Raw genomic sequence first — 22,065 nt, 5'->3', positions numbered from 1 at the left:
CCAGTGTGAGGGGAGCTTTTTGCTGCGGTGCAAAGGCCGGCTCCCGCTCTGGCCTGTAGGGCTTTTGTGCAGGGAGTCCCTGAGCAGGGCGCCAGGTGGGGTGTTAAATCGCTCCAGGCAAGCCCCTGTACCTGCCTTCTGCGCTGATGATTAATGGCGTGCCTTCTAACAGGGGGCGGGGTGACGGGCTGCAGCGCTCCGCCGGCGCCTGCGGGGAGAGGGGACCGTGTCCCGCTGCGCGCCGGCCCCGCGGGGAGCCGCGTGCGTCCCTCGTGTCGTCATTTCGCGGAAGAGCCCCGGGGGCGGGGCCGCCTCGTGCCGGCAGCGCGCGCTCGCCCTGCGCCCCGCCCCCGGCGGGCGGTTTGAGGGGAAAACGGGGGGGTTAGGGGCGGTTGGGGTGGGCGTCACGTGCTGCGCGGGGAGCCGCGCCCCGCGGGCAGCCATTGGCTCGGGGGCGGGGCGACGAGGCGGCCGGTTTGTGCCGTCCCCTGCCATTGGCCGGACGCGCGGGCGTCCCCGTAAGGCGGGCGGGGATTGGCGGAGCGGCGGCGGCGGCAGCATGGCGGGCGGCGAGGGCTGGCGGGTGAGCGGGGCGGCGGGTGCCGGGGACGGCGGGAGCCGGGGCGGGGGCGGTGGCGGCTGAGGCCGGGCTGTGTTCGCCCGCAGCCGCCGCGCCCGTGCGAGGACTACTGGTGGGAGTGGAAGCACTGCCGCGGGCTGCGCCACGCCTTCCACCACTACTACGCCCACGGGGAGCTGCCGGCCTGCGGCCGCTGGCGGGACGACTACGAGGCCTGCCGCGCCTGGGAGCGGGGCCGCACCGCCGCCGCGCAGGTACCGCACCGACCCCGGGCCGGCGGGAGACCCGGCCCCGGCGGGGAGGGCTCGGGGTGGGGGGCGGGCAGGGAGCCCGGCGGGAGCAGGCTGAGCGTTCTGGTGTGAAAGCTCTCGGTTTCAGGTGCGCCAACGCTGCCGCCTCCCCGGCAGAAGCTGTACCGGGGGTCCCGGAGCTCTCCGCGGGCACGCGGCACCCTCCGGCACAGGCTGCAGCATAACTCGCCCTCCCAGCCGGAGAAGCGGCGGTTTCCTTCGTGATGGAGGAGTCAGAAGCAAAACATAAACACGACACAGTTAGAAGCGTGTATCCTGGCTTGCCGAGACAGTGTTTGCGCGTCTATTGAAGCACAATCATCTTGTATTCCTTATTTTATCTCTAATACTCACAGTGGACAGTAAGCTCTGTAAGACTGAAACATCCAACATTGTCATGGTATTATTTTTCCCTGTATTCCAGGAAGCTTTGTGTGAGAGCGAGAGAGCTCGAGTTACGGAAAGGCAGAAATACGCTCCGGTGTGGACGCTGAGGAAGAGCCCACCCCCAGACTGGTACCTGCCGCTCGACCAAGACAAACCAAACTAGCGACACTGTTATGCTGTGTTTGGTCAGTAACGTAATACACAACACACAGCTGAGCTGAGGGTTTTCCTTCTATGTCATTTGAAATTACACGACTGTAGCTCTGCCCCGCGATACTTCAGCACTCATCAAAAATACAGAGAATTTATTTAAACACCCAGTGTTTTTTAAAGGGACAACTGAGCTGCTTAATTTGATTCTGGTCTGTTACTACCGTGTTATGCTTTAGATTTCATCGCAGCCCCTCATCAGGCAACTCCCGAGCTGTAGCTCCTCTCGCTAGACAAGGACCTCTTCCCCTCCAGCCGCCGCTGCGCATCCGGAACAGGGCACCCACCCCCGGCCTGTCCCACGGGAAGACAAGACTCCGGCTGGGGCTCCTGCCTGCCGACTCAGGACGATCACACCAACGGGATCAAAAAGGCATTTCCCACAGTCCGGGCTGTGGTGGGTTAAGAGCTTCTCACCTGGCGGGAGGATGCTGCAGACCCTCAAACTACCCCCCTGCCTGGGCCTGCTCTCCAACAGTCACATGTGTCAATGGCAGTGTTCAACAGCACTACAAAAATAAAGGTTTAAATGAATGAAAAGAGACCTGTTTGTTTTAGGGCAAACCCTTAGAAACTTGGTTACAATGCTTACATGGCAACATAAAAACCCCAGACTGAATTTTGGCTTTGTCACGGTATGTTTTCCATCTGTTTTCTCTCTTAGATGCAGAAGCACCTCCCTGAGTCCAAAGAGAAAGGCAGTAAAGAGTCAGCTGCTGCCTCCCTTACAGCACAGACTGTGCTGGGGGGAGCTGTGACATCCTTTCCTCACAGCACAATTAGGGTTCATGCAGAACAAAAAAAAAAATGCTGCTGGGAAGCGTGTGGAGGGATGAGAGAGATAAGGCCAGAAAGATAAAATACTCCATGAAACGCTACCACTTTGTCTTGTTCTAGCATGGCACACGTGTAAGGTCGTGTAGCGTTGTTGGGTGTCTCACTACTGAGCGAGCCGTTTAAAAAACCCAAACAGATACTTCAATATTATGTTTTTACAGTCACACTCTTACAGTATTTTAACCTGCAGAAGGAATCGTTTATCCTTATTACACGCTTTCCTCCCTCAGTCAGCGGAGTAGCTCATGCCCGACAAACAACAAACTCCTCCCTCACTGCGTATATACTTTGGTGATATCAACGCACTTCCCTTCCGGAGGGTCGTAACCCGGCAGCGGGGGCGTATAATCAGGTCCATCCCTCTCAAAGGGGAAAAGCCCCTCATCTCGTCTGATGGCTGCCTGGTACAGCTCCTCCGACTCAAGGCGCAATTCCTTCAGTGCTTCTTGCTGAGCCTCTACAAGGGCCTGGATTGCTGCCTTTTCTGCCTTATCTTGGTTCTGCTTGAACAAACACCACTTTTTCATAAGTAACACTCTTCTTTCGGTCTCCTCAAATGACAGAGGGGGAAGACTTCGCACCCTGGTAAAGAATAAGATAAGACTGTAATAGGGAAATGGCCTGCACCCCAAAGAGCAAATAAAGTAAAAAAAAAAAACAAAACAACCAACCAAACGCCCAAACCCAGAGAATACATTTCGTTCATGCAATGTCTGTGAGATTTTCCATGGTGATTCTAACAGGAAATTCAAGTTTCTATTTTTTCACTACTTTTAGCAGAAGCAAATAAAATTTGCTTTCCACGTTTTTGTCCTAGTAGAATTAGATGAGGTTTTGTCCCAAGGCTGGCACTATACTGCAGTTTTGCAGAGAAAGAAGTGAGAAGTGTTTCTCCCATGAATGCAAGTGCATGGTGGAAGACGGCCTTACTTACCTGTTGCTATCCGAGTACTTAAGCGGGGTTATAAAATCCTCAATTGGAATCATTTCTGGGGCAGCTTTTTCCAACTTTCTAATCTTCTTTTTCATACGATCCTTCTGTGCTTGCTCTTTCTTTACATCCACTTTCTTCTTCTTCTTCGGTTGTGCTCTACAAGGGAAATAATTATGTGAATGAAAGAAGATATTTTGTCATTTAATTCAACAGCAGCAGCTTTCACTTCCACTGTACTTTTCTGAGGATGTTCCTTCCCATTGCTTAATCTGGTCCCTAGTAGAGGTTCTAGCCATTAGCTTTATTCAAGTAGTGTAGTTTCCAGGAGACAGTAATATGTCTTGTGAGATTTTCCGCAGAGGGACCAGCCCGAGAAAGGCAACCTCCAATTTTGTGCTGAACATCAGAATGACCTGAGGAGGTTCCACAAAAATTGAACTGAAATTGTTTTGCAGTAGCCCAGGGTGCAGCAGAGCAGGTAACGGGTTTATCTGCAATATTCCTGCCATCTCATGTTAAAGAGAGGGAGTGGCTTTACCCATTTCCACATTTGGAACCAAATTCAAGGTTCCACTCCTGTTGTGCTTCTCCAGGCAGACCCCATATACCCAAGATAACGTACACCAGACTCCACAAACAAATCCTCACAGCGGGTTATGGTTCAAACAACCAACCTTTATGGTGTGAAACGGTCCCCACTGATGGTACCTACTAGGTAAGAGACCACTTTAAATCTAGTTGCATCAAAACCCCCCCCACAGATACCAAGATGTAGCATAGAGGTAAACGCAGGCTGTCTAACACACCACTTTACAGTATTTTCTGTTCGGCTCATCTCTCATTTCCATTGCTGCTCAAACGGGAATTCTGCAGCGCAGCTTAAATCCGAACATTCTGTGGTTAAGGAAGCAAACACGACTACACGCAGGCATAAAGCGACAACTGTACAGGTTACCATTAAACTCCCCTCACGAGGCCAACGGTTCTTAACCGCTTTGACGCGTAGCGACTTCAAAGCAAATCTCTACAGTTAAAAGTTAGTTTGGACGTGGGGAAATCGGTGTTTCCCCTCAGGATGAAAACGCTTCTCGCTCACCTGGCGGGGAGAGACGCCCGGGCCGTCAGCAGCGATGTCTGCCAGTGACTGCCTCGGCTGGGGGCTGCCTGGGGCAGCCAGGAACTGGAGGAATAAGGAAGACAAAGCGTGAGGAGAAATTCGGGCTATTCAGTGCTACAAAACTACAGATGCCCGCCCGGGAGGGGGACCAGGCCCGGGGCTCGCCGAACGGCGAGCCCCGGGCCTGGTCCCCCTCCCGGGCGGGCGAGGAGAGAGCCCCGAGCCGCGGCCCTACCTGAGGCGAGCCCCGCGCAGCCCCCGACCCGCCGCCGCCAACATGGCGCCCTGAGGTGGCGGCGGTGTCCCCCACGCTCCCCGCCGACCGCGCTCCCGCTCCCGCCTCTCCCCGTTCCGCCGGTCTGAGGGGAGGTCCCGCCCGCGCCCCGCCCCGCCGGCCCAGGCCCGGGAACGCCGGGGCTCGGGGGCGGCTGTTTCCCGCCGGGCCGGTTAGGCGGTTGCCAGGCGCCGAGTTCCGGCGTTGCCGGGAGCCGCCGGGAGCCGAGCGGGGGATGCGGCCGGGCGGCGGGGGCTGCGGCAGGGGCGGCGCCGGGGCATGGAGCGGCGCTGAGGCGGCTCCGGCCGGCGGAGGGGGTGGGCAGAGCGGCGTGCGGCGGGGGCCCATGGTGGCCGGCGGCCGCTGAGCTCCGCCGCTCGCTCGGCCGCGGAGGCAGCCCGGGCGGAGCCGCCCTGGGGTCCCGAGGGCGGAGGCCGGCGGGGGCCCCGGGCGGGGAACAATGAAGCTCCTGAAGCCGACCTGGGTCAACCACAATGGTGAGCGGCGGCCGGGCGGCAGGTGCCGGGCGGGCAGGTGCGGCGGGGAGCGGGCCGCGGGCGGGGGGCGGCGGCTCCGGGGCCGTTGGTAGCCGGCAGCCCGCTGGGGGCCCCGCCGCGCCGGGGAGCTGCGGGCGGCGGCAGGTGCGGCGGGAGCGGGGAGTCCCCGTCCCCCCGGGGTGCCGGGGGCGGGGGGCAGCCCGGGGCCCCGGGAGCGGGGGTTGCAGACCGCAGGGCTGGCGTGGCGAGCGGGCTCGGCCCCAGAAGATGGCTGAAGGGCGGGGGCCGCGCTGCGCGGGGGGAGCCGCCCGAACCGCCGGGCGGGAGCGCGGGGGGTCGACTGGGCCCGGCGCAGGCGGGGGGGTGTCGTGCGGGGACCCCTCCGGCCGCGGTGTGCGGGCACCAGCGCAGGCTCTGAGCGCGGCCGGCCGTTCCCCGGCGGGGCCGGTGTTAACGTCCCTGTGAGCCGCAGCACCGGCCGCCGTGCTGGCGTTGGCCGCGGGGGAGAGGGATTCTCCCCGTTACACTTTCGAAACACCTCCCCGAAGTTATGTAGTAGCCTGCCTGCCGCTCCTCTGGTGGTCTTGTAGGGATTTCTGAGGTAAAACACTTGCAGAATGAAGTGTCGATATCGACAGAAAGCTCTGTGCGTCCCTGGCGTGGCGAGTACAGGGCAGCATCTCTGTTGTGCATTTACACTGCTGAATTTCCAGAGTCACCCCTGTACCGATCCTGGCGGAGCAGTGAGAAGAAATCTAACGTGAAGAGCTCACTTCTGTTTGTGCAAGTTTTGCCCTCAAATTCATGTGCACAGCTTTATTTCAACAGCAAATTTTATACCCTGGTGTAAATGTCAGTAGTTGGACTCATCTGGCTGATTGGTATCTAGAATAAAGCCAGGCCGCAGACCGGCTTGTCCAAGCTGCAGAAGTGCGCTTCAGGTCAGAAGCCAGAGCCGCAGCCCCCCGCAGCCTGTCTGCCGCCCTGCTGTCCCCCCGCGCTGCACGATTTCAGAACTGAAGCCTCCAGTTGAAATTCGTGTCTTTACTTGAACTGCTCTCCAGGGGCCGTATAGTCAGCAGATGGACTCAGCCTTTTAACGAAAGGTTGTAGTGAACTGAGAAAATGCGGAAGTACTTTATTTGAGACGTTTTTTACATTTCTGCTTGGTTAATCTAAATAAATGTAGCATCTACCTCTTAACCTCTGGCTGCCTGTGGGCAGACTGTCCCGCGCCTCTCTGGATCTTCAGTGGGAGCCCACTTACAAGCTGCTGAATAAAAACTTTGGGCTTAAATCTTTGCAGATCACAGAGATTAGATCTGTCACTTCTTTCCTTATTTCTTGAATGGGTGCACCTTTTGATATGGGTATTTGAAATCTCTAGCAATTTAAAATGCGTCTAACCGTTGCAGGAGATAGTCTTCAGCCAAGCAGTTTGCAGTGAGGCTGCATTTATAAAGCCCTGCGATACTTTGTCTAGTGGATAATGCACTACACAGGGCCTCAATAGTCCCAAATTTTATTCCTATTTCTGACACTGTCCTGCTGGGATGAGTTTGGGTGAGTCACTGTCGTAGTTTCACCACCTGCAAAACAGACATTCTTCACTGGCTTCATTTGTAAAACACTTTAAGGTCTTGCTAACGTATTCAGGACTATCTGACATTCATGCGTTCTTGTCCTTGGGGCAAGGAGTGCAGGGTCGAAACTGGTGAGTTTGGTCGGGCTCTTTTAACGTACCCAGGTTCCAGATCTTGCAGGCGTCGCTGCACGCAAGCCGTCTCCATCGCTCTTAATGGGCCTGGCCTCCCTGTTTGCTCTGAAACCTCTCCAGAAACAGGGTAAAGATAATTTATACTGTGTGTACTGGAGACTCACTGTGATGATTTTGACTCCCTTTGTTTTCCCCACGGGCACAAGAGGCTGCTTCGCTGTTGCTGGTCTGTGAGCGAGAGTCCTGACAGCCCGACTGGCTCTTCCACGCGCCAGATCAAAGCGCTGTCATTCCTGCCTTTCCCTCTCCCCGCTCACTTTTGGGATTTGTACTTTACTGAATGGACGAGAATGAGTTTAGTGATGCTTACAGGCATGCATTCTCCGTGGGATAATAGACGTTGGAAGTTAGTGTCGTAGCAGGGAAATTCAGTACACCTGGGAATTGTGTGCTGCTGGGCCGAGATGCTGTGTGTTTACCGTAACAGCACTTGAACGCATTTTGGCCCTACAGGTTTTTGTCTTGGAGTTCTTAATGTCACTTTAGCTGAGTACTTATTGGGAATAGTACTTCTTCAGATGCATTTTCTGTAAGCTTTTTGCACTCTTAGTGTGGGTTTATTAGATTTTGCGTGGAATTCTCATTATTGTTGTGTTCTTCCATGTTTCTTTGGCTTAGAGCAACGAAGAATCTTGGATAGCGCGGTCTAATGGTGGGGGCAGGAACGGGTGACTGTAAGATCCAGATGAGTGGTTTGCTTCTCCTTCCCAGTTTTCCATGCAGTACCTCTACAAAGCGGCACACGGGTATATGGTGCTTAACGATGGCCGGTGCAGGCACGGGAAGGGAGGTCCCTTGCCGTTCCGAGGAACCCCTGCAAAGCCCAAGGTGCTGTGCATGTGTAACACCTCGTAGAAACGGGAGCCTGCTTTTCTTTAAGCATAGGCACGGAGTTTATTATCTCTCCAAGCTGTAATGGTGGAATGTAAATATTTGAATTGATTTGTGAGTCATGTGGGATGTTATATATCAGATGGTCTAGAAGCAAAATGAATAGAAACTCATTCATATTCTGGTAGAAATTCACCTAAAATTGTCTTTATATTTCATTGATTATTGCCTAAAATTAAACAAAAATGACACAATATTTTTGTTTTGTTTTTTTGTTTGTTTGTTTTTTTTTCTTCAGCTGCTGTGTTCTTTTAAAGATGGGACTTTCTTCTTGGGTTTGAATTACCTTGCTTGGAACTTTTTGTTCCATACCTTGCTTGGAACTTTTTGTTCCAAGCTTGTTTCATTATCAGTATTTCTTTAAGTCATAATGTATATTTGGGTTCTTTAAATAATCCAGGAAGATACCTGGTCTATCGTAAGGTGTTCTGGTTTTAATCAACCTGGTTTGCTTCCATATGCAATGTGATGCTATGAGCTTCAATAATTTAAACTTATTTTTTTAGGAATTATTGCAAGAGGGCAAAATGTCTTGAAACACACTTAGATTTTAATGTTACTAGTTAAGTTTCACTTACATTTTGTTCTGATGCATGATTGCTGTACAGAAATTCATCACTTCTCCAGTGAGGGGCATGGGAAAGCATCTGGGCACTTTGAAACAGGGACCTTCTGCCTTTTGGCTCGTTTCAACGGGGTCTAACAATGGAATCAGATAAAAACGTGGAAGGAAGCAGTCACTATCAAGTAATGGCTTCTTCTCCATTAATTTGAGAAAATGAAGAAAGTGAGGAAAAGCCCAGTATCTGTGATCAGTTTATAAACAACAAATAGTACGGAACAAGTCTTGTCGCTTTAACCCGTGGCAGTTGGCCACCACTGTAACTGGTATTCCCTTGGTAACAGCGCCCTGCAGGAAAGAGCACCCTGGTAATGACTTTGTCTGGCTGAATTTCTGTCCTGCGATCACTTAATCTGCTCTCTTTTTTTTTTCTTTTTTTTTTTTTTTTTTAAGTCATTTGACATCTCTAGGTTAATAAAATTGGAAACCAGCACCAAAAGTGTTGATCTGCTTGGGCAAACAATCTAATGATTATTGAACCTGTTCTGTATTTTAAGGAATAGACATAACACTGTAGAGAGCAAACTTATTAAAAACATAAATTTCCTTCTAGATCGTGAAAGAATTAATATACATTCATAAGCAGGTAGCTTTAGTAGTGGTCCTTTTTTTTTCAAATCTAAGTAATCGAATTTAATCATGACAAGCCCTGTGTGTCTCAGCCGCCAAGAAGGGCACGTGCAGCCCTGGAGCGGGACAGTGGGAAGATGCTCCTTCCCGAGCCAGTGCGTTGACGTTCGAATGCCTCTTGCCCGAAAGCTGACACTTGGAACGTGCTGCAGGGAGCTCCGTGTGTTTCACCCTTTTCTCTGCTCCTGAATACAAGTGTGTAACAAACCTGACTTGAAACTTCATGCGGTCTTTGTGCTAGAGAGGAGCTGAATTGCTTGTGACCTCGATATGCTGCTCTCTAATAAATAGCAGAGGCTGCAGCTCCTTTCTGAGGATCGGCCAAAGGGTCCAAATTATGTGCTCTCTAGTCAGGATGAGACCACCGTCAGCCTCTGAGCTTTCTGGTGCTGAAACACGCAGTGGCTCTGATATTGCCTGGAAAATGGGCACGAGTCATCTTTACGGGTGAAGTGGCAGAAGCTCAGGTTCCGATATCCAGGAGTTAGTGCTTCCTGCTGGCGTCCCCACAGGGCTGCTGCTGCGCTTGGCCCCACCAACAGCCCATCGCAGCCGGAGCCAGGAACGAAATCCTCATGTCCCGTGGTCCTGAGCCACTCCGTAAGGAGTTGCTTCACTCTTTGGGTGGCCTTTGTCAGCCTAAGTTTATGCCTTCCTCCCCTGCTAAAATTACTCCATCTTATAGTTGAAGAGCACAGTAAAAGTGTTGTGAACTGGAAACTGTGGGCTCTAAACAACTGAATGGTCCATGTTTAGTCATATTACCCCTGGATCTTGGAATAATGTCCAAAGCCGTTTGAGATAAAATCCAGACGGACCTGTAAATAGCATTTCATCCAGGTTGGCTTGTAAGTACTGTGCTGTGCCAGTACGTGACATGGCGTTTGGCAGTTGCTGTCTGTATTTTGGTTAATGCAGAATGTCTGTTAAGAAGAGGGTGTGACAGGTTGGGGCTGGGTGTAGTTTGACAGATTTCCGGTATATGGAAAATGGAAGACTCTTATCTGTGCAAACTCCTAGAAGTCTGGAACTTGATTTAATAAACTAACGTTTCTCAGGACAAAAAGCCTGTGTTTAAAGGTTAACCACTGGGTGCATCTGAACATTGCTGGTGAGATTGAGACCTCTGAAAGTAGTCCAGTTTATTAGGAGTCATCCATCAGATGGAAACAGTATTTACTTGGCTCTGATAGGAGATTAATTTGACGGGCCTCATGTTCACAAGTCATCGTGCTTTAAGCTTATTGGTAAATTCTGCTGAAAAGCCCACGTTTGCTGGGCAGATGGTTGGGTGTGATTAGTTACCTGTGGAATAAGGTCCCTTCCTGGATTACAGTTGAGCCGCGTAGGAGACTTGATTTGTTGTTGAGGGCTTCATTTATTAGCGCCGCCTTTCCTGAGTGCAAAGTCCATACCCTTTTTAAACTTCCCTTGTAAAATAATGCTCTGTCACCTGATGACTTCCACTGAGTTCTGAGTTTTTAGGATCATAATATTTTATGAAAATATCTGCTCGGTGCTCATTTGATCAAAAGCCAAATTTATGAAGGACGAGTGGTGCAACTGGATAAGAGAAGGAATGAGTTTTTCTGTATGAGACGACTGCATCTATTAAACCAGTTTTAAATACAGTATCGTTAAACTAAAAAATACGTAAACTCTGAAGCCATGTTCACAGGTGCTGTGCTGGCTCTGGACGCCATAATTCCTCCTGATTATCGATGCCCCTGTGTTAGAGGTTGCTGTTCCTTCTGATTTGCTGGGGAACTGTTTCCGGTAGGTGCGGATGATAACACAGGCAAAGGGAGCCGGGTCAGCGCAGTTCAACGGCCTTTGATAACTGGCTTCCTGGAAGGAGCGCTCTCCTCCTCCTGCCTCATGGCAGATTTGGCGGTATAGTAAGTCTTCTTGCCCAAGACTACTGATGCAGATTGAAAAGGTGTAACCTCTTCCGCCTGTAAGGTCTACAGAATGACCTCTTTCGCTAAGTGTCAGTAGGCCAAACTATTTTCAATTTCTGGTTTAATTTAAGGGAACTTCCATATAAGAGAAGGAAAAAATAAATGTTTGCTTCTTGCCTGTGCTTCTCAGAATATTCAGCTTAGCCCTGTACGTTACATTCAAGTTAATAGAATAAAAGATAGAATCAGGCTCAATGCTCTGAAGAAAAGCCACAGCTAAGTCTCAATTTATGTGTTTTATGCGGTCTAAAGGAGGTGGAAGGAATGTGAGTCGAGTGCCATCTTACTGTACTTCAGGCCTTTGCTTGGCTGCCTGTAAAAATTTTAAGGGGAATCACATGTCAGAGTTGCAATATAAATCCGAATAAAATAAACCTTAAAACAAGTCAACATAAACAAAATTAAAATTGATATGAAGCAAAATTCATATCTCTGAAAAAGTGAGAAATGCTCCATATTTGGATGAGGGTTTTGTTAGTAGTTTAGCGTCGGGGAATCTGGATGCTACAGTTGCAACATAAAAGCTATCACTGGATAAATTCTCCAGGTTTTATTGTTTGTGTCTTAACCTATCATGAAGATATAGTGCAAGAATTGACACACATGGGAAATTTATCGAGTAATCTTGGTATGTGTGTGCGAGTTTTTTTGGCCATTACAATAAATTGCCTTATTTTATACTGGCACGTGTGTGATGTTGCTGGCAGAAGCATTCCAGTTTGAAAGGGTTCAGATTGCTGCCAAAAATTACTTGAATGTGGAACTCACATGCATGTTCCTTCAGGTAGTCCTTCAGGTTCCTTCACGGTAGCTCTTTGAGCATCATCGAAAGGCAGTAAATTTACTTCTCTCTCCTTCCTTCTCCTCCTGCAAGGGCTGAACGAGCTGTGAAGGTGTAGGAGAGCGTGTGTGATCCAGGGGCGGGAGCAGAACAGGCTGGGAGTGAGGGTTGTCTGGTCTCCAGAGCTGCTCCCCAGCTGCGTTACTTATCTGCTCTAGGGTTGATGCGTTCATAAAACTATCAGTTTCCCTCTGAAAGATGTAGCATATGGAGAACTGAAAGATTTAAGAGTAATATTAGAGTTGGTTAGTCTTCCTCTTTCTATATGGAAGCCGTGAAAAAAGCTAGTCTTTGGGTAGGAGAGTTTCATAACAACAGAATTTAAATTTGAGACAGGTAATTGTGTGACCGCCAGATGCAGCCTGAGATTGGGGAGGATTTTAAAAAAACAAAAACAGAAACCAAAACAAAACTTGCTTCAGGTCATCAGCTAATGAAGTGTAAAAACGTGGAAGAAATTCCTTACTCAAATGCCGTTTTTCCGTGTTGGCACTTGCTTTGTGGTATTGTTTTGCTTTGAGGCATTTGGCATATCCTGCTGGATGCAGTGTCCTTAGTTACTGCTGGGTTGTTGCGGCATGATAACCTTCATATACGCTTTCACAGGCTGTCATTTTTGTCATCAGGTTGCTTTCAGCTCCTGTAGTCAGCTGTAATTCTTACAACTCTGGCTTTTAGAAGAAGAAAGCTATTCGCCAGCCAGAAGAGCTACGGTTCTTTTGGCATTCCTGCATTCTCTTGACTGTAAAACAATTCAGAATGTTGCTGCTTGTTCTCTAATTCCAGGAAAGCCAATATTTTCAGTGGACATTCACCCAGATGGGACCAAGTTTGCAACAGGAGGACAAGGTACGTCTGTGTACTGATAGAAGGCAGAATTTTGGGCTAGAATAATAATCTTGTGCCTTCCCAACGCTTTAATTGGTTTGACCCTTTCAAAACCACATCACATATCTCTAAGGGACAGATAATTAAGTAAGTCATTAAAATGTACTGAAAAGTGCAGTAACGCTGCAGAAGGCAGGCTTGCGTTTTCTGATGCACTCGTCCTCTTGGACATCACTGAGATAGTAGATGCAATAATTGAGTCGTGGCCATACTGGCCAAATGTCTTTCTTTATTTGAAGAGGAACCGAGTGTGAAGTGGGCTTTTTGACCTGCCAAATAGTAGAGCTATTGGGACAAAAAAATCGAATTATATAAATGGAATAGCTCAAGAAATATGTGCAAAAATATTATTTGGTTTGCAATAGGGAATAATTTTATGTTGGCTACAATAATTGGAATTTAGGATTTGAATGTATCTTTTCTCTTTTAAAATACAATTTTATTATAAATAGTTCATCCTTATAGTTGGTGTCATTACATACAATATGATTTTTTTGAACAATGTTATTTTTAATGGCGTCAAGAAAAATAAACCACTTCTGACTTGGTGTAATTATACCAGAATGGCATCTGTATTCAAATGTTTCCAAAGTTCCCACTGCAGCGATGCCTGCATTTTAGCATCTGGTCTGGAACTGACATTAAGTTGAAAAGCTTTTTTGCATGTATTTTAAAGGGGGGGCTTTTTGTTCTCTTACAGGTCAGGATTCTGGGAAAGTAGTGATCTGGAATATGGCTCCTGTCCTGAAAGAGGAAGATGAAAAGAATGAAAATATTCCCAAGATGCTTTGTCAGATGGACAATCACTTAGGTTACAAAGCTTTTTTTTCTGGTTTTGGTTTTGTTTGTTTTTTTTTCTCGAATGTTGGTAATTTGCCAAAGCTTAGGCATTACATGTTTGTAATTACAACAGTCATGCCCTGTCCAGTGGTGAAGAATCAATGAAATACAGCAGAGTGATCGCATACTTTGGCTATATACTTTTTTAGATATTCAGCAGAAGATGTTGTTAAAATGTGGGAAAAGGTCCAGAGGAACACAGATACCTTTGGAAATCTCCTCCCTATGAACTTTTTCCAGCTGTGGCCACAAAGTAATTGATAACGCACATTCTGAGAAGCCGGGGAGATCTGAAGGAAAGGGCAAGAGAAGAAATACGTATAAAGGAAACATCATGGGAAATATATTGGTTATAGCTCTAAATTACTCTGGATTTATTGCATATTACATTTGAATGTATAGTTACCTGAACAAGTTGTCCCCTTTATTGTCTTCAACATATATCTTTCCTTTTTTGCCTTCTTAATCCCACCTCATGTACCACAAGCAGTTTCCTTTGTTAGATGAATGTTAGTCTTCTTTGGAGCTGCTTTTGGTGAAGCTTTTTTAAAGACAGAATAGTTTTTTTTTAAAATAAGAAGTTCCTCAACTGCCATTGAAAGATAAGTACCAATTCATTTATCTAAAGCAGACAGAGCAACTGCTTTGAGTGGAAAAAGCACACTTAAATCCTAAACATCTCCTGTCAGGTTCTGCTTCTTATAAACTCTGTCCCCAGTCCAGAACCACTTATTCTCATATTTCGTCTTACAGACTTTCTGTTCTACATTTCAGCGTGCGTGAACTGTGTGCGATGGTCAAACAATGGCGTTTACTTGGCTTCGGGGGGAGATGACAAGTTGATTATGGTGTGGAAACGAGCTGCGTAAGCATGTTTCTTTTTTCTCCATTTTATATTTTATTTCAAGTAGGTTACTCTGTCCTGTCCCTCAGTGTTCCTTCCCTGGGCTGGCCTTCTGTAAGCTCGCTGCTTTGCCTCTCGGTGCGCGAGGAGCTGAGACTTGTGCCGCCGCGTCACTGGCGGTGGAGATCTGGTCTCTGTGTCTCTGGGGCTGCAGCGTGTCTGCCTGGGCGGTCCCTCTGCTCCCCAGGAGCTGAGCCATTTTCTGCTCTCCTTGAAGAAAGCATCCTGATGAGATCTGAAGAGTTTTCTTAACTGTTATCATTTTTGCTATCTGTAGAAATTGTACATTCTATTGAAGCTAATTTTTTAGTAACTGGAATTACTTTCTCTAAAAAGTACTTTTTTTTTTCTTTCTTCGGTTTTCATTGCAGGAATAACTGACTATAAAACAGAAGTGTACCGTGCAGCTGATTTTCTTTAGAAAGAAAGTTTGAAGAGCTTGAGGCGGTTCTGTTGATAACTGTTTTCTATTTTTAATTAGGTACATTGGACCTAGCACTGTGTTTGGTTCTAGTAGCAAACTTACTAACGTTGAGCAGTGGAGGTGTGTGTCGATTCTCAGAAGCCATTCAGGGGGTAAGTGAAAAGATGTTGGATGAACATAATTTGCATGAATTTAAAAAAAAAATAATTGGTTTTCAGGGTCACATTTTCTTGCTCAAAACCTGTATATTTGGTGGGAAGTCAGTAATTACTTTTAAGAGCAACAATAAAAATCTAAAGGAAAATGTCATTTTTAATGAACTGCCCATTTTCATACAAGTAACTTCTGGCAATGCAGTAGAACTTCCAGCAACTGTGCAGTAGAAAAATTAGCAACTAAGGAACTCGTATTTTGTTATTTGCTAGCTTAAAAATCAGTCTGAATAAAAGAAGCTAACTGTATTTTTATTTAAATAAATGTTCACATTTGCAGTGAATAATCTTCTCGCTGGCAAAAGATAAAGTTTTTGTGAACCAAAGAATATTAATGCTTATTTAGAAAAAATAACTAAAGAGCAATGCAAAAGATGACTAAACCAGGTAATTTCAAATGCATTTTGCACCTGCTGACACGAGCTACGATTAAAATCAAGATGGAAATCACTCCGATCGCTCCACGTGTGTTGGAATAAAGCAAGTGCATCGCAATAGCTGCTGTTGCTTTTTTCATTCAAAACAAAACAAAGTACTTTTTACAGGCATTAGTACTTCCTCTAATCACTAAACATGGCATTCTCTGCCTCGGATTTTGGTTTTGTTTTGTTCCCCGTTGAACGCGGTAAGTTGGAGAGCCTCCCTCCCCGTCAGTGTTGCTGTGTTCTTTCTTACCTTCCACTCTAGTGAGATGATAGTTGCTTCTTGGGGATAGAAAAAATGTTGTGATGCAGGTTCTTTTTAAAAAGATTTTTGGATTAATGTCTTAAATGGAAACTTTTTTTTTTTTCAAACAGACGTTATGGATGTAGCGTGGTCTCCACATGATGCCTGGCTGGCATCCTGTAGTGTGGATAACACTGTTGTCATCTGGAATGCTGTCAAATTTCCAGGTGAGAATTCTTACATTTCAGATGTGCAAGAATGTAAAGGTTTGTGACAAACTCTTCCCTCCGTGGGTGTATTTCAGTGGCTGTGAGAATCTCTGTGTGGGAATGGGTAGTCTGTCTTTTGAGCTGACACGCTTGCGCTCTGGCCGGTCAGTCCTTCTTCCACGTTTGGATGGTGGTGAGCAGTGGACTCCACTCTGCTGTAGACCAGAGCTGTGTTCAGGTGGTGCTGCTGATTTTACATTAGGGTCATTATTACATGTATTTTTCTTTTTCACCATCTCTCTGCAAAATCCCAAACAGAAAGAACTTCAGCTTGATATTACCTCTATATATGCATATATATTTTTTCCCTGTTGCATTTGTACCTACAGGACTTTTTACCTTTGGGGGGGCATTATATTATTTACCCCATTTTAAATGCTGCTGCTTAATAAGCAGCGTGACTGTCCATGCCGAAGGGGAGGAAGGATGGACTGGAGGAGCCTCACAGTAGCAGAAGCTCTCAAGCCTTACGTGTGATGGCCATTTTCTTTCTTCCATTGCCACGGTGCTGGCGATTCACGCGGTCCCGAGTCCTCTCTTTCTCAGGGACCGCACTGCCGCTGGAGAGCTTGAGCCGACCTGCGAGGGGCTGGGGCAGCCGGGCAGCACCTGCCTTCATTTGGCTGCTTCTCACCACCTAACCGGATACAGCCTAAACCTCCCGCTGGGTGGTGCCCGGTCACTGCCATTTATTTGCGGGCTACTCCAATCCTTGTATCAGAGTTTACAGACTTCCAGCCCAGCTGTGTGCCCTGCGCATGTCTCTGTTTATATCATTCACAGCTTAAGTACAGGTTCCAGTTTGGCTGATATGTTGTTGTTTGTACATTAAAAGAGGTTATATTTAATATGCTGCGTTCTTGTAAAGAACTTGTAAATCTCCTCAAAAGATCTTGTAAATCTCCTCAACAGTCTGTCCTAAAGGAGGTGTCAGTAACTCCTCTCTGTTCTCCATTTTGTATGCACAGAAATTCTTGCCACTTTGAAGGGGCATTCCGGCTTGGTGAAAGGGCTGACCTGGGATCCTGTTGGAAAATATATTGCCTCTCAGGCCGATGATCGAAGTTTGAAGGTGTGGCGGACCATGGACTGGCAGTTGGAAACCAGCATCACAAAACCCTTTGATGAGGTATGTCAGAATGTGTGACCATTCAAAGTGAATTCCTATAGAACGAATGAAAATTGTAAGAATAACTCTGATTCTGCACAAAGAGTAGTTAATTTAACGGTGCTGAATCAAATTAAACTATTAGATGGCAGATTCAAAAGGGAGGAAAAAAAGAGTTACTTTCTCACCCCACATGTGACTACATTGAGACTCTCGTTGCCGTCAGATGTTGTAGGTGCCAAAGGTTTACGCGGGTTACGTAAACAATTAAGTAAAATCCTGGAAATATAGAGGTTATTCCAAGGAAGTATGGGCACGCTAATTACATTGTTCTTACGTTCTTCCCTATGCATCTTCTAGTGGCCACTATCAGGAGTGAGATAAGTGCTTAGGAGGGATCTTTGGTCTGGCATCGTAGGGCTGTGACCTGGTGACGTTGATCAAGAGATCAGATTTCTGGGGACAGAAGTGGTGCTTAGTGAGTGGGGTGTTTCGCAGCAATCTTACGGTATCGTGATTACTGCAATTACTCTTCTTAATAGACAGTAAACGCTTGAATTCATGTGTGAGCTGGTGTTGCAAGGTGAGGTGTCATTATTAGCAGTTGGTATGCTGCAGCCCTGCCACTAACTGGGACTGTGAAGAATACTGAGTGTGCAGTATCCAAAAAGATGTACGTTTTGCTTCCTTTAAAAAACTTCTCCGAGTTCCTTTTTCCCCCTTTTGGTAGGGCTTCATAAGTTACACTAGATCATCTGTATAAACATGGCTGAAATTGCTGAGAATTGTATGTGAGGTCATTCTTATATATTCAGAAAAGACTGACTTTGTAATCATATTTGCTAAATCTAAAATTTAAATAGTTTGTATTAAAAATCCTTTGTTTGCCAAACACTTTTAAAGCTGTGGGTATTTTACTCTCTTTGTCAGTGTGGAGGGACAACTCATGTGTTGCGCCTTAGCTGGTCACCTGATGGTCACTATCTTGTTTCTGCTCATGCCATGAATAATTCTGGACCGACTGCTCAGATCATTGAGCGAGATGGATGGAAAACCAACATGGATTTTGTGGGGCATCGGAAAGCAGTTACAGTAGTGGTGAGTGAGTGATAGTAATTTATTCCTGAAGTAAAACTTCTAATATGTGCTTTTTGATAATTTTATACAAAATGGGACAAGAGGTGGAGGGAGGTGTCAAGATTAGTAAAGCAAACGCATGGTGGTGTTTGAAAAACGTCAACTTTACACGTGGGAAGCAATCAGCTTGCTCTTGTGGTAAGAGAACTGGACATAGATGACCAAGATAAGAAGGGCGAGTACGGGAGGACGTTAGGAAGACAAACACTACTTTGTTAGCTCTTCAGTGACTTGGTTAAAGTGACTTAGGTTTCCAGTGGGTTCCTGATCGCTAGTAAACTTAATGTTATTTGCCATTCCTGTTCAGGCATTCAGAAAGGCCCTTAATAAAGCACATGTGGCTCTTGTCAATGCTCTTACAGAGTCTGGTTAGGGACTTTGTTTCTATGAAATGTTTCTTTTTCACTCTTAAGTGAAAAACTTGCTTTTAAAGGAGATGTAATTATTGTAATAAAATTTGGGGCATGTCATTTGTTCAGAAATTCAATCCAAAAATCTTCAAGAAGAAACAAAAGAATGGGAGCTCCACCAAGTCAAGCTGTCCCTACTGCTGTTGTGCTGTTGGTAGTAAGGATCGATCTCTTTCTGTGTGGGTAAGTGGGGTTTTTTGCCGCCTTTGAGCTAATGTGGTCATTTGGATAACTTAGGGGTTTAGCACAAAGGTCACGTGTACAGCATGAGGTCTTATATTTGGATTCGTGTTTGGTTTTTTCTCTCTGTTGTTACAGCATTAGCTGGGGGAAGGAAGTGGATTGGTATTAGTTCATGTCGCTAAAGCCAGAGCGGCTGGAAGCGGGGGCAGAGTGTGCTGCCCTGGTCAGTGGGAGGAGCTGTGAAGGGAAATAATGTGTTAGCACAGTTAATAAATGTAATTCAGCCCTGTTTTCTTCCTATGTCTTTTACTCGTTCTCCATGTGAGTCTCTTAAGAAAAACACTTCACTGTTTCTCCATGTTTAGCCCACCTACCCATTAATAGCTCTTAGAGTCTGGCTTTGTTAGTCTTTTGTGGGTGCGAGGAGAATATAGCAGGCCCAGGGTAGCTGTTTCTGAGCATATACACGGCTCATCTTTCTCCTTTGTTCTGGCTTCAGTCCCTGGCTTCCGTCTTTGCTATGGAAAGGACTGTGAAAATGAATGAGCTTTTTAAGTATACATCCAAGTTTTCAACATCTAGTTTGAGTTTTACTTTAACATCTACACATTGTTATTCTGGCTAAGAGAAGAGTAGCTATTCTCACATTTATAAATGCAAGACAGGTTGTTTGGCAACTGCGAGGGACAGGGAATAAATTTAACTGATTTGTAAAGCTTTGTCGTGAGAACATGTGCCAAAACACACCAATTGCTAACTGCAATCTACTATTTATAGATTCCAGAGTGATATTTATCCATCAATCGCTAAATGCATAACACTAAATCTGTTTCTGGCAATGCTACCCGTGCATACCCATATCAAAGTATCACTCTCAGTATATTTTACTTCCTATTTATACTATGATTTCATTTAGGCAGTATATTTTACTTTCTATTTATACTATGATTTCATTTAGGGTGCCTGTTGAGGTTAGACTAGGTGTTACAGAGATGTAGAGTTATAGGCAGTCTTTGCCCGAAGAGCTTAATAGATAGGTATGCAACGCAGACCTGGGGAAACATAAAAGAAATAACGTATGAAGATGACTACCACACTACATCTGGGAACCTACGAGCATGAAACATCCTCCACCACACTGACTGCTCCTGCTTCGTTTCAGTCCATTGGTTTAACATTACAGAGCTTAGAATGTCTGATTTAGAACAGGTTACTGGAAGTTTTCCTATGCAGTTCTTTATTGCTAATCTGATTTATAAGTGTAGAGGGATCCTCTTTAAGAATAACAGTGAGTCAAATTCCCTTTGCTCTTGATAGGCTTCAGTTACTTGGACAAGTAGTCTGAGTGAGGACATGGAAACCTAATCTGTTTTCTGTATTCCTCTTGTGCTGGCAGTTTGCAACACCCTTATCTCAGTAAAGCTTAGAATAGGGGCCGTCTTTAGCATCTGCAGAATTACTTTTTGAGTGGTAGAGAGTGTTCTACGACTGCAAAGTAAAGGCAAAGTTGGTTAAGAAGTTCAGTCTGTGTTTCAGAAAGGAGGGGAGGGTGGAACGTCAGCTCTTCGTCTCCAAAGCTGTTCTGTGCTAGCAGTGGAGTGGGTAAGTAGGTGCTTCAGACAGACCGTCAGGCATACAGCTGTCTCCTGGCCAGGCCTTGTTTGGTGAACGTTGTTACGCTCTGGGAGAGAGTTAATGTGCTAATGTTGTTGTAGCATAGAACTTCTAAATTTCTGACTGTTGGTTCTTCTGTTTCAAGCTCACGTGTCTGAAACGACCTTTAGTTGTCATACATGAGCTGTTTGACAAGTCTATCATGGACATCTCCTGGTAAGTCGATGTCTGCTCTTTGTTACAAAAGCCAAAGTGTTGCTGTCATCTTTAGTTACATACGTTAACTGGAAATTCCTTAAAACAGTACAGATTGTAGCCGTTGGAACACAAGTAATCCTTCCTGAAGTTCTTGATTCTGCTGCAATGTCTGTGGTAGTAACATCAGCAACTAGCATGTGGTCACTTGAGATTGTGTAACGTTACAATTGAATAAAACCCAATGTATTTAGAACACGATGCAGTAAAATACCTGTGGAATGAGTTCCTACTACTTATGATTCTCTGACTTTTTTTATAGAATATGTACTTTATAACATGACTTGGTGGACCTTTAACTTCCTGTTTTCTATGTGCCATGTGGATTTTTCCATGAAACTCAGTGAAGCACGATAAAAAGTTTTCAAAATCGAACCATTTTTCAGGCTAGGAAGCCAATAAATGGAGTATTTAATGAGAACTGCTGCTATTGTTGTAGTACAATAGCTTTGAATACTTTTGTTTTCCTGTATTTTTTTATTTCTCCATCTGCAATTTGCACATTTTTCATGGCATAAAGTCTTCGTGAGTAATAGCTGGTTAACATTTCGCAATTTCTGAGGAAATGGTTTTGTGGGATATTCGAGAGACAAAGGATCATCAGGAAGCTTGTTATTTTTTATCCTGTTTACAAATTGAAATGTATGGCTAAAATGTCAATAATACGGAATGTTCCCAGAAACACGCTCCATTCTGAAAACAGACAGAGAAAATTCAGAGAAATCGGATACTATTATATTGTTATAGCTGTCTCACTTCTATTTTAGAGTTTTAGACTTGGATCCGTGATTGTAATATCTGAACATGATTTATGTTTTCGTGGAACAATTGCTTGGATCCAGTGGTCAATAGGAGCTCATCAATTTTGTCTGCTAAGCAAGATTTTACCATTTTCTAACTTGGAGTAGCGTTGGTTAACTTAGATGATGCTGGGGCTAACTTCTGGATGTGGTGCTATCAGGGCACCAGCCACCACGAAAAAAGGTGTTTTCAAAGACTTCTAGCCATGATGCATGTAATCCATGTTAAAGCCTTGTTGGACTAATTTGGGTAGGACTTCAGCGTTCTGCCTCCTTCCCTTTCTCTTCTGTTCTCTGTAACAAGTCATCTGTAAACCACTATGTCGCCGTCTCTGCGAACTCTGTAATTGAAAGTTACTGGGTTAGCAGTCAAAACTCATCAAATATTATTTTTTTCAAACGTGCACTAACAGGTTATATATGGAAGGTTACCATTCCATTAGGACAGAATGTGTAGTTTCTCCTCCCTCTCTCTTCCACCAAGAAAACCTTTACAGACCTCCAGAA

The 22,065-nt window shown here is 46.1% G+C and overlaps 3 protein-coding genes across 5 annotated transcripts in view; 2 read left to right on the top strand and 1 right to left on the bottom strand.

Annotated features, from left to right (window-relative positions):
- Window positions 1-404: 404 nt before the first annotated feature.
- Window positions 405-2,001, top strand: C13H22orf39 (chromosome 13 C22orf39 homolog). Of its 3 annotated transcripts, none has more exons than XM_063350634.1 (4): window positions 430-583; window positions 667-834; window positions 1,295-1,442; window positions 1,723-2,001. In XM_063350634.1, exons 1-3 carry the CDS (start codon window positions 560-562, stop codon window positions 1,418-1,420), a joined length of 318 nt encoding a protein of 105 aa, XP_063206704.1. In that variant the 5' UTR covers window positions 430-559; the 3' UTR covers window positions 1,421-1,442; window positions 1,723-2,001. The 3 variants fall into 3 exon arrangements, with proteins under 3 accessions (XP_063206702.1, XP_063206704.1, XP_063206703.1); XM_063350633.1 differs by having other exon boundaries at window positions 1,647-2,001; XM_063350632.1 differs by lacking the exons at window positions 1,295-1,442; window positions 1,723-2,001 and adding an exon at window positions 959-1,288 and having other exon boundaries at window positions 405-583.
- Window positions 2,002-2,441: 440 nt separating this feature from the next.
- MRPL40 (mitochondrial ribosomal protein L40) lies at window positions 2,442-4,737 on the bottom strand. The gene is made up of 4 exons (XM_063350631.1): window positions 4,591-4,737; window positions 4,335-4,418; window positions 3,239-3,394; window positions 2,442-2,886 (listed from the first exon to the last, which is right to left on the bottom strand). Exons 1-4 carry the CDS (start codon window positions 4,632-4,634, stop codon window positions 2,577-2,579), a joined length of 594 nt encoding a protein of 197 aa, XP_063206701.1. The 5' UTR covers window positions 4,635-4,737; the 3' UTR covers window positions 2,442-2,576.
- A 129-nt stretch (window positions 4,738-4,866) lies between these two features.
- LOC134522708 (protein HIRA) overlaps window positions 4,867-22,065 on the top strand; it is a 35,376-nt gene continuing 18,177 nt past the window's right edge. Inside the window, exons 1-10 of the mRNA XM_063350629.1 lie at window positions 4,867-5,126; window positions 12,635-12,697; window positions 13,437-13,547; window positions 14,351-14,441; window positions 14,962-15,056; window positions 15,914-16,009; window positions 17,020-17,180; window positions 18,090-18,257; window positions 18,776-18,889; window positions 20,649-20,719. Coding sequence (XP_063206699.1) covers window positions 5,090-5,126; window positions 12,635-12,697; window positions 13,437-13,547; window positions 14,351-14,441; window positions 14,962-15,056; window positions 15,914-16,009; window positions 17,020-17,180; window positions 18,090-18,257; window positions 18,776-18,889; window positions 20,649-20,719 — 1,007 coding nt within the window. The 5' untranslated portion in view covers window positions 4,867-5,089. The remainder of the gene's footprint in view (window positions 5,127-12,634; window positions 12,698-13,436; window positions 13,548-14,350; window positions 14,442-14,961; window positions 15,057-15,913; window positions 16,010-17,019; window positions 17,181-18,089; window positions 18,258-18,775; window positions 18,890-20,648; window positions 20,720-22,065) is intronic.

Source organism: Chroicocephalus ridibundus, chromosome 13 (assembly GCF_963924245.1).
Source record: "Chroicocephalus ridibundus chromosome 13, bChrRid1.1, whole genome shotgun sequence".
Lineage (NCBI taxonomy): Eukaryota > Metazoa > Chordata > Aves > Charadriiformes > Laridae > Chroicocephalus > Chroicocephalus ridibundus.
This window is presented reverse-complemented; position numbering and strand designations above follow the sequence as displayed.

Coding starts and splice junctions, on each gene's coding strand:
- MRPL40 (XM_063350631.1), bottom strand. CDS start 4,634: ATGTTGGCGGCGGCGGGTCGGGGGCTGCGCGGGGCTCGCCTCAG. Junction 4,419..4,590: donor CTGCGCGGGGCTCGCCTCAG/GTAGGGCCGCGG, acceptor TTATTCCTCCAG/TTCCTGGCTGCCCCAGGCAG. Junction 3,395..4,334: donor CGGGCGTCTCTCCCCGCCAG/GTGAGCGAGAAG, acceptor TTTCCCTTGTAG/AGCACAACCGAAGAAGAAGA.
- C13H22orf39 (XM_063350632.1), top strand. CDS start 560: ATGGCGGGCGGCGAGGGCTGGCGG. Junction 584..666: donor CGGGCGGCGAGGGCTGGCGG/GTGAGCGGGGCG, acceptor GTTCGCCCGCAG/CCGCCGCGCCCGTGCGAGGA. Junction 835..958: donor GCCGCACCGCCGCCGCGCAG/GTACCGCACCGA, acceptor TCTCGGTTTCAG/GTGCGCCAACGCTGCCGCCT.